The sequence below is a fragment of the Chenopodium quinoa genome, unplaced genomic scaffold (genome assembly GCF_001683475.1).
Source record: "Chenopodium quinoa cultivar QQ74 unplaced genomic scaffold, ASM168347v1, whole genome shotgun sequence".
In the NCBI taxonomy this organism is placed as follows: Eukaryota; Viridiplantae; Streptophyta; class Magnoliopsida; order Caryophyllales; family Amaranthaceae; genus Chenopodium; species Chenopodium quinoa.
In genome coordinates this window covers 11781599-11791878 of record NW_018742738.1, presented here as the reverse complement: position 1 = coordinate 11791878, position 10280 = coordinate 11781599, and the positions used below count along the sequence as shown (strand labels likewise).

Here is a 10280-nt window from a genome sequence, read left to right as displayed (position 1 = left end):
AAAATGATAGAGATGTAAAGAATACTCAATTTATTGATGAAAATGGTAAATAAGCTAACAAAATTATCAAATTACAGTAAGGGAAATCTATGCTAGACTTGAATTGGGGAAATGAAAACTAATAAAAATAAGAAATCATGAAATCTTGCGCGAAGGGCTCATCGTGCGCCTTGTCTTCATTGTCGCTTGTAACTTCTTACCCCCTGGAGAGACGGAAAGTTTGTTGGCATCTACAAGATCTTGAATAGTGTCCTTCAAATTCCAACATTTCTCGGTAGTGTGGCCCCTTCCTTGATGGAAATCGCAGTGGCCATTGGGATTCCACTTGGCGCTCCTTTCTTCAGGTTTTGGCTCTGGAAATGGCCCAATAGGTGTGATCAAGCCTTGACTAAAAAGGCGATCAAAGGCCGCATCATAAGTCATTCCTATTACAATTGTTGCAAAATCCAACGTTCTTAACAACAACGTGTCAACAAGGAACCGTTATATTAAGTAGCTTTAAAAATATACTATAATGTATGACAACTCTCCTTCTTGAACCATTGTTATAAGTTGATATCATTAACAACGAATTATGAATCAGACAACATTTTATATTTAACTGGTGTTAAAGGAATACAATTTTAATAACGGGCCTTTGGTAAACGTTGTTGAAGGGCCTTAGTATCTTCTACTGTAGTAAAATTCCAATAAATTTTTTCTGCTTAAAAAATAATAATAAAAAAATAAAATAAAATAAAACCAATAAACCCCCGAAATTTATCCCCAAAAAAGCATCAGCTTCTAGTCCCTCTATGACTCTATCCCACTCTCCCACAAAACCCACTCACAATAGAATTTGGGTGGCTGTGAAACTCTACTTCTCCGCTTCCACTCTCCATAAACTTGATGGAACTGCTACTATTCCACTCTCATTGTTTCTGTAATGGTCATATATATAAGGGAAAAAAAATCAAATCTCACTTTTCTCTTTCCTCGTTCTGGTTTGCAAGACATCTTTCGGTACGGTATTCTATCAATTCATCTTGATTTCTTAGGGTTCGTGGCTTGGATTAAACTGATTTGAGTCTAATTTGATGTAATTAGGGAGGCTGAGGTTACGATTTGTAGAGTACATATCAGACAACTTATTTGCGGACTTCGGTAAGTAATTCATCTACTCCGTATTACTAATTTTTAGCTTTTTTGATGTTTTATTTGTTTAATTTAAATTGCATGTGGCTTCATTGGCAAGAATCTGGGTAAATTGTTTCATGAAATTAGATGTATGGTGAATCAATTTTGGTCGGTTTACCATGATTAAGAGGACATGTATACATTATAGCTAACACACAATTAATTTAATTTATATTATCTTTGGTATGTAGCTAATTCAAATTTGTTTCTTTCCCCATATTGATATTCTGTTTGTTGGATTGGTATGTTGGTTTCTTTCCAATTATAAAAAGAAAATACAATTCCATATTGATTTATTGGGATGATGTTGGCAACGGGTGGGATTTAGTGAATTTTTTTTATTGAAGCTTGTATTATTTTACTTGGCTATGAATAATTACACAATTTCATGTGCATTTAGAATGATATATATTTCGTATTTAGAGTAATAATTGCTTCTGGTTGGTAAACATAGTTTAACAACTACAATGTAAGGTTATATTATACTTCATCCGTTTCTATTTAGTTGACGCGTTTGATTTAGGCACACATATTAAGGAGAGGAGAGAGAGTGATACAGAATGAAAAAGCAAGTGGGGTCAAGGTAAAAAATTTACCTAAAAAGAAAACGTGTCAACTAAAAAGAAACTTCCTAAAAAGGAATACATGTCAACTAAAAAGAAACGGAAGTAGTAGTTTATTTTGCTTCTGAATGAGGTAAAAGTACTTGACATCCATAATTAGACTTGTAGGCCTAATACACAATAACACTAGAACTTCGTATGTATTACGTATCAACAAGAAAGACCCATTTATAAAATAGTGATATCATGCTTATGGAAATGCAAAAAAGTACTCTTCCAAACCTCTAGCTATCTCAAGATGACCAACCTCTTTAATAGATTTAATCACTATGCCAATAAATTGAGTTTCACTCATATTTTTTGTTGTAAGAAACACAAAACTAATAAAGGGATTCAAATTACTCCATCAAATTTACGCCCACTCTCGAATATAAATCATGCAGTATTACTTTGTTCATATAATCTATATAATTCATTTGTAAGATAAATTAAAAGACTACAAAAAAAAAGCTCATTTATCATTTCCTTTTGTATCATTCAAAAGAGGTAATTGGGTTTCTTTTGAAAATCAAGCTTAGACTTAAATTATTGGAAAGTTGCATTTTAGGGTGGGGCTCCAAAGCAAAAGTCTGTTGTTACTTCAGAAATAATAAAAAAAAAAAACTCTTGAAAATCAATTACTTATTTTATACCCTACTCTAATTGGATATGAAAACATGGATCATGCTCCATATATAATTCATCTTATATATCAGCCTTAGTACTTACTCCTCTCATTCTTGCTTAAAAGCTTAACCTCTGTAAGTATCTCTTTCAAACACAGCTATATGAACATCAATAATTTTTTTAGGCAAAATAATCATTTCAATACAAAGATGCTAAAGTCACTAAGCCTTTAAATTTAATAGCCAAAAAATAAATGATGAAAGATATTAGGAATAGATATGTTTTAGTTGGTTGTCATGTAAAAGCAAAATTTGAATTGAACAGAATAAATCACCAAATGCATTAGTTTAAGTTAAAATTATCATAGTCAAATATATGAAGTCATTACAAAGTTAGAGTCGTAGACACATTCAGAAACAAAGACTACTTGTATTACAATTGTATTACAAGAAATCTGATGAGGCATGCCATGTGGTAGCAGCAGCTGATGTGGCAGCTTATGTGGCAGCGTGACTAATTTTGAAAACAAAAAAAAATTGATAGAAGTATTAAATTAATAGTGTTTGATAATAATGAAAGAATATTAGACAAAATCAAATTAATCAAAATTTTGTTTAGATTGATTAAAATTTATTAACTCTTCAATAACACTGACCGTTATGAAAATTTCCTCTTCGTGATTAGTCATAATGGATCGAAAATGGATGTCAAAAGATCGTACCGGAGGAGAATATGAGAAAGGAATGGAGGAGTTCATTACTTTTGCGATTAAACATTCTAAACATTACGTAGCGTTGTAGAGACGTAAGCTTGATTATTAAAATACTATTAAGATTTTTTTTATCCATACATTTGACAATATTTATATTTTACTTTTCTTAAGTTTGAAAAATATTTAACCATTTGATAGGGCATTACTTATATATCAAAATCAAGTTGTAGGAAGTAAGAAGGTGAAGAAAAGTACAACTTGGTCCAAAATTCAGGTACTTATTTGCATATCACTTTCATGTCGATAAACTTGTAATATCTAGCTTTTAGATTGCATTTTTTTGTGTTTGTTTAAGATTATGTGATATCTATAACCAAAAATTTAATAAAAAAAAAGGAAACAAATGATGAATCTAAATTTTATTTAGAAAAGATAGTCATTAGTGCCTAAGTGCCTTACTCCGTAGGATACTAATTAATCTAACCCAAATTTCTTATAGCTTGTCTTTTATAAGTAAGTTGGAATCATTGTTATGTCTTTCCGCTCTATTTATTTTACTTATTTTTATGCAGTGTCCTCGTCAGACTAATGGTGTAGATTTTGGTTACTATGTCCTAAGGTTCATGCGAGATATCATTGCTCATAACCAACCACAAATTCCGGAAATGGTAAATTTATTGTAATGTTTTGTTTGTATTAAAAATTAACTATTGCTTTGATTATTGATTAGAATATTTTTCAATATGTGCAGTACTTTTCAGATTGTTTATGGCCCAATTATAGCACAGAGCAAATTGATGAAGTGAAAACTGAGTTGGCACGCCACATTCTCTACTTTGCTAGTTGATTTAGGAAGTTAAAACTAATTGGTGGACAAATCATTATGTTTAGATTTCTTATTAGTTTAATGTTTCTCAAATTGTTAAAGTTAATATTATGAATGCTTCGTATTTTTTTTTCTATTACAATGGACACCGTGAAACTTAGTAGTTTTTATTTTATATACATACAATCCATTTGTTTGTGTAAATTTAGTTGTGTTTGTATAGATAGTCAAATAATTAAGTTCTTAGTTAATTAACAACAATGATTCAAGATCTTTACTTTAACAACAAACAAACTATTCACATCAACAACGGTAAGAATATCAATATTGACAGTGGTTAAATGAGTAGTCTAATGTTGTTAACACCATACATTTAACAACGGTTAGAGTAATCGTTGTTACATAATACCACCCTCTACAACAACGATTTCATCTACAACGGTTGTTGTAGACACCTAAAAATGTCTCTCCAAAACTAAACCCGATGATAAATAATCTTTCACCGCCACTATTGGTCGGGTTTAGTATTTAATCCCGAGAGTGCTTAAAAAATCGTATTAAATTCATTATTTTGAACGGTCCATGGATTAGTCTTGATGTTTGGTAAAAAGCATAGTTTTAATTTCAGCCCAAACTTATTAAGCAATTTTAAGCCCAAACCTTTTTATTTTATTTTATTGTTTTTGGCCCAAACATTTTTATTATTTTATTTAATTATTTTCTTATTTTAGCCCGAATAATAAAAGTCAGAAACAAGCCCGAAATTATCAATCGGCACTTAAAAAGCCGAAAGAAATTAGGATTAAAAATGAATTTAGACGGAAAAATGGACTGGAAGTTCCCGCCTCACGACAGACTGCCACCGTGTCACGGGAACCCTTCCCGTCTGACGGTGGGACTTCTCGTGACACGGGAGGTCTGCCGTGACACGGGACATTCCGTGTCCTTTCCGCGTAAACCCTTAACGCGTTTTTTATACCGTTTTCTGAAAATTTCCCGCGTCACTCCAAAACTGTACCGTGTCACGGGGAAGTGTACCGTCTGACGGTACAGTCTGACCGTGTCACGGTACAGTCTGACCGTGTCACGGGATACTTTTTTAGGGTTTTTATCATTTTAGGGTTCCGTGTGCTCCCTCAGCACATTTTCCCTATAAATACCCCCTCATTTCTGATGTACGGGGCGACCAGAATTTTATTATTTTTATTTTCTCTCTTCTATGCTATTAACCTAAACACTAGCCTCCCCTTTTTACTTCAAAATTCCTTCTTCAAGCACTCAAAGGAGTCCATATTTTTTACTCGAGGTTCTGTCCTTAAGCCAAGGCGTGAAAGGTAGAATCGTTTGAGGGTTTGGCCCCAAAACCAACCTTATTTTATTTAATTTAATTTAGTTATTGTTTTATTATTTTCTTGAAGTTACTAACTCGTTTATTATTTTGTAGTTGCAAACAAACAAATTCAAAGTAAGGATCATGCTCTTTTTTTTTATTATTATTTTTCTAACAATCTTATGTTGTTGGAATTGTGATTAATTTGGTTTTAATATTAATGTTGTTCTATTATATTTATTTTGATCACCATATTGCATGTTAAAGAGAATATGTAATTGAAAATCACGCCTAATAAGATAATTTGGACAACCGGTTCAGGATCCTTTTTAATCTTATTATTAATTGAAGTGATCACCAATATTTTAGAATTATGTGTGCAGTAATATTAAACTAATTTAGTTAAATAATAGTTTGGAGCGAATTGAATCTTTGTTTGTATGCCTTTGAGATCGCAGGAATGCTTTTCAATATAAGAATCGAGTAGAGGCCAATACGGGCGAATGTGATTCCATTACTCACTTCGTACCATCATCCCCGATCCTCCTTTCGTGGTTCCGAACCATATGGAGTTAGTAATCTCATGGATTATGAATGGGGTGTAACCTTCACGGGTCAATCGTTGTTGCCTATCGTTGTCCTTTATCGTGGTTGCCTTTTATGATCCGTGAACGGTTTACAAGTTCCTTAAAAACTTGTTGGCGGCTCCCTACTTTATTTTTCCCTAATCGTTGTCCCTAATCGTAATGTCAATTCCCACTTCCTATGAGTGCCAAGCATATTCACAACATGCTTTTTACGTAGGCGCACTTCGAGCGACGCCTACAATTTGGCGACTCCACTGGGAAGGATTCTTAATTATTTATCGATTGGAGTGATAGGTATTTAATTAAGATAAGTGGATGAGACTTGAAAGATTCTTGAAAAAATATTCCTGTGATTAATTTGGCATTTTTGCATCTGCATAGACGTTTTAACGTCACATTCAAGTCTGTCCCGAAGGAAAAATTGGATAACTTGGTTGCGCGCAAAAGCAAACAGGGCACCAGTCAGATTTTCTGACTGCCGTGTCACGGTACAGTGTACCGTCTGACGGTGCACAGTATCGTGTCACGGCAATCCTAAAATCAGTCCGGGGGCTTATTTTCTTTTCTCACAGTCGACTTCCTTCGATTTTTCTGAAAAAACGTATGTGTTCTACATGCGTCTTAGCCCCGGGGGATTTAAGCTCTATCGACCCAAAAACGCTCATGGCAATAAGGGTTCATCCGAGTTATTAAATCCACCCAAACCATGGAGTCGAGTTCGATTTCATCACGAACTCGCGGAGCCCCCCGTTGGCATACACCCTCAAGGGAGGCTGGCTAACACGTCCAAACTCTTAACCATGGTACCCTTTTGACACTCAAAGCTTGACCAATAGTTGAACATAGATCTCGACTCTAGGTTGCGAACTTTTTTTACATCATCGTGCCTAAATGCTATGTGGTTGTTTGGTGCTAACCCTCATGTGTTTGCTCTTTTTGTTTAACCCATGACCGAGGGTTTTTATTCTCACATAGTAATTAGTACGGACTTAAAATCGATTAAAATCTGAAAAAATCACAAATCTGACCTGGAACTGCGCACCGTGTCACGGCATGTTTTGCCGCGCCACGGTGAACAGTTCCGTGACACGGGGAAGTCTACCGTCTGATGGCAGACTGTACCGTGTCACGACACTCTGCACCGTGACACGCTGCCCAGGAAAGTGTCCTGTCAGTCTTTTTTTTCGATTTTCGTGCGAATGTTGTGTCCAATTTTGTGTCGTGTCTAGCTATACGGTCAAAACACGCGTCTATAACCTCACCTAATCACTCACATATCGTGTTCACACACTTTTTTTTTTCGTGCACCACTTTTTGACCGTTTTTTAGGGAAGTCTCGTTTTTGTGTCCTTTTTTTTCGGAGTAAGTCAGATGGTATCCTCCCATATGTTTTTTTTTGAAAAAACAAAAAGAATTTCAAAACCATAGATTTTTTTTTTCCGGATGGGTTAAGGTTAAGTTTGGTCATTAAAGGTGTGTTTGTTTCGGTGTCACAGCACTTGGTCAAGAAGCAGGGGTAGATTGTTACGGTTCGAGTCCATACCTCAACAACCTCTTATACCAAAGAGGCGTACAAGGAAACCACCTCAGTCATCTCCACAAAATCCATCTCCAGTCTACTTTCAACCAATGGCCACTAAGGAAGAGACCGAGAACCTCAATAGGACAATTGAAAGATTGTCTGACATGATGCAGACACTCACCACTAGAGTCAGCACTGTAGAACAAGACAATCAGAAAAATGTCACTACTGCTGCAATGGACAAGATTAAGGAACAGATGAGCAAGATTTCTGAAGAGTTCACTTATGTGGAACAGCCTGTCGCCTCTTCGTCTATAAGAGACAAGCTTCCTGAGAAGTTTTCCACTACTGACATTCCCAGATTCAGGCCTACTGATAATCCGCTTTTCCATTTGAAGTCTTTTTCTGCAACTATGGCTCTTAAGGGAGTAGATGTGACACTCTTCCCTACGGTGTTCCCTCTTTCCTTAGAGCATGCTTGTCAACAATGGTTCTATTCTTTGGAATCCAAACATGTCACGACTTGGGAGGATGTTGCTGAAAGCTTCATGAATCGTTACAAGTGTAACATCCAGGCCAAGACTTCTGAACGTGAAATCTCCATTCTCAAACAGAAAGAGAATGAAGGCTTCACCACTTACTTAAGCAGGTGGAGAGAAACAGCTGCGCTCTTGGTGGATCCTCCCAAGGAGAAGGAAATGGTTCGCTTGTTCATTGCTAATCTGACTCATAAATACAAGCAACACTTGAAGTTTCTGCCTTTAAGTACCTTTGAAGCTGTATACGATATTGAAATCAATATCGAAGATGAACTGATGAAGTCTGTTGGTAGCAACAATAACAACAGCACTTGGAAAAACAAGAAGAACTACACTCCTTCTTCTTCGTCTTCTAAGCCCAATAATGCTACCAACAATATCAACATCAATGATGTGCTAGCCCTTAATGCTCCTCCTCAAAGATTCCAAAGGCAAAGGAGGGTTTATACGCCTTTGGGAATGACTTATGATGCTGCTTATGACCGTCTTCATGGTCAGGGACTGATTATGCCAATCGGACCATTTCCAGAACCTCGACCTGAGAATAGGACCGCTAGCTATGACCCCAATGCTTATTGCAAGTATCATCAAGGCAAGAGTCATAACACTGAGAAGTGTTCGAGGCTGAAAGATGCAATCCAAGACCTGATCGATGCTAACCAACTTCCTGTCCCTCTAGGGGGCAAGAAACCTAACATTCAAACGGGTCCTCTTTCTAATGCTTTGGCTATCATGGGAGATGAAGTCTCCTTTGATCCTTTAATAATCATTCAACCTGTAAATGAACCTCTGCCGGAAGTTGTATTTATCTCAAGCACTGAAGAAGTGAATGGGATCTGGGATAGTGATGATGAAGATGTCTATCTCAAAGACATAGCCTGTTCATCTCTCGGCACCAGTGGAGATGTTTGGGGGGACCTTGAGGTCAAGGTTCTCACTAGAAGTGGACGGTTGCAACAACCTAACCCACCTCCACCTCCACCACAATCACATCCGATAATTGATCCCATCGACCCTGTGAATAGCGATGTGGTCAAACAACTACAAAAGACCAAGGTGGAGATGAATGTATGGAAGCTTTTGGCCACTTCCCACGAGCATCGAAAGGCTGTGATGAATGCTCTGGTGAAAATAGGAGTCGATGATGACATGACTCCTCAAGGATTGGTCAACTTTCTCACTACTGAGCTGCCAAGTACTAGCAATCTGATTTCTTTTTCTGATAAGGATCTACCCCCGGAAGGGGACCAACATAATAAGGCCTTACACCTTACTGTAGTGTGTAGGCAGATGAATGTTCCCATGAGCCTGGTTGATAATGGCTCTGCAATCAACGTGTGCCCACTCCGTACTGCAAAGAAGTTGGGTATAAAGAATGAAGAATTGACTCCCTCCACTCAGGGGATTCGAGCTTACGATAATACTCGCCGTCAAGCCGTGGGTACTATTGTACTGAATATAACTACTGGGGCCATTGAACGTCGCGCCAAATTTCAGGTGGTGGACATTAAGGCCTCTTTCAATCTGTTATTAGGACGCCCTTGGCTTCATGAGCTAAAGGCGATTCCGTCATCGCTTCACCAGAAAGTGAAAGCCATAGTTGGAGGGATTCCGATTACTATCGATGCTTCCCCTATGCGCATTCAAGTTTTTGACACTTCTATCGTCCATGTTGAACATGACGAAGAAGATGAAGATCTTTTGGGGTTTTCACTAGATGATGTTCTTGTGATCGAAGAAGAGGAAAAGTGCCATCTCGACTTCGATCCCTATTCAAACACCAGCATCAACGCCATTCTGAAGAAGCAAGGTCACTTCCCTGGAATGACCCTTGGGCTCAAGAAGAAAAAGGCTGAATCTTGGGGCCATCCTGGTGCGCTCAAGAAGGATACTTTCGGCTAGGGATTCAAGCCAACAAAAGAAGATCTAAAACGAGCTGCATTGAAGATGAAAGCTCGCAATAACGCTCAAATCACGAAGACGGAAATGGCCATGGATCCATATCCGTTCACCCTCAATGGCCAGTACATCAAAGAAGGGGAAGACTTCCCATGCTATGAATTCCCCGAACCATTTGTCCATAACGGGATCCATGAATCGGGATTCGAGATGTTCCTAAATTGTGACTTCATCGATGAAGAGCTCTCCACAACCGAGAAGCCAGCTAGCCTGAAATCTGATGATCTGGGAATCAACCTTCTTTTTGGAATGGAGAAAAATGAATCCAAGCCGGTCTGCAATAATAACTCCGAGCTCGTTCAAGCTGTCATAGAGAACAAGGATTTTAACCCCTCCGAGTTAATCGTCCAAGCTGACAACATTTCAAGGGGATGGCGCAAGACATTGAGGATCACTACGC

General features: G+C 37.2%; 1 protein-coding gene across 2 annotated transcripts; it reads left to right on the top strand.

Annotated features, from left to right (window-relative positions):
* Positions 1–398: 398 nt before the first annotated feature.
* LOC110724258 lies at positions 399–4167 on the top strand. 2 transcript variants are annotated; one of them, XR_002511922.1, is made up of 6 exons: positions 399–1002; positions 1087–1143; positions 3090–3209; positions 3316–3391; positions 3690–3785; positions 3869–4167. XR_002511922.1 is itself a non-coding variant. In XM_021903678.1 (5 exons), exons 1-5 carry the CDS (start codon positions 926–928, stop codon positions 3962–3964), a joined length of 402 nt encoding a protein of 133 aa, XP_021759370.1. In that variant the 5' UTR covers positions 437–925; the 3' UTR covers positions 3965–4167. The 2 variants fall into 2 exon arrangements, 1 of the variants encoding a protein (XP_021759370.1); XM_021903678.1 differs by lacking the exon at positions 3090–3209 and having other exon boundaries at positions 437–1002.
* Positions 4168–10280: the final 6113 nt, after the last annotated feature.

Bases quoted from the DNA above. Each gene is read 5' to 3' on its own strand.
- LOC110724258 (XM_021903678.1), top strand. From the start codon at position 926: ATGGTCATATATATAAGGGAAAAAAAATCAAATCTCACTTTTCTCTTT. The intron at 1,003-1,086 runs GTACGGTATTCT...TGATGTAATTAG, and splicing joins GGTTTGCAAGACATCTTTCG to GGAGGCTGAGGTTACGATTT. The intron at 1,144-3,315 runs GTAAGTAATTCA...ACCATTTGATAG, and splicing joins CAACTTATTTGCGGACTTCG to GGCATTACTTATATATCAAA.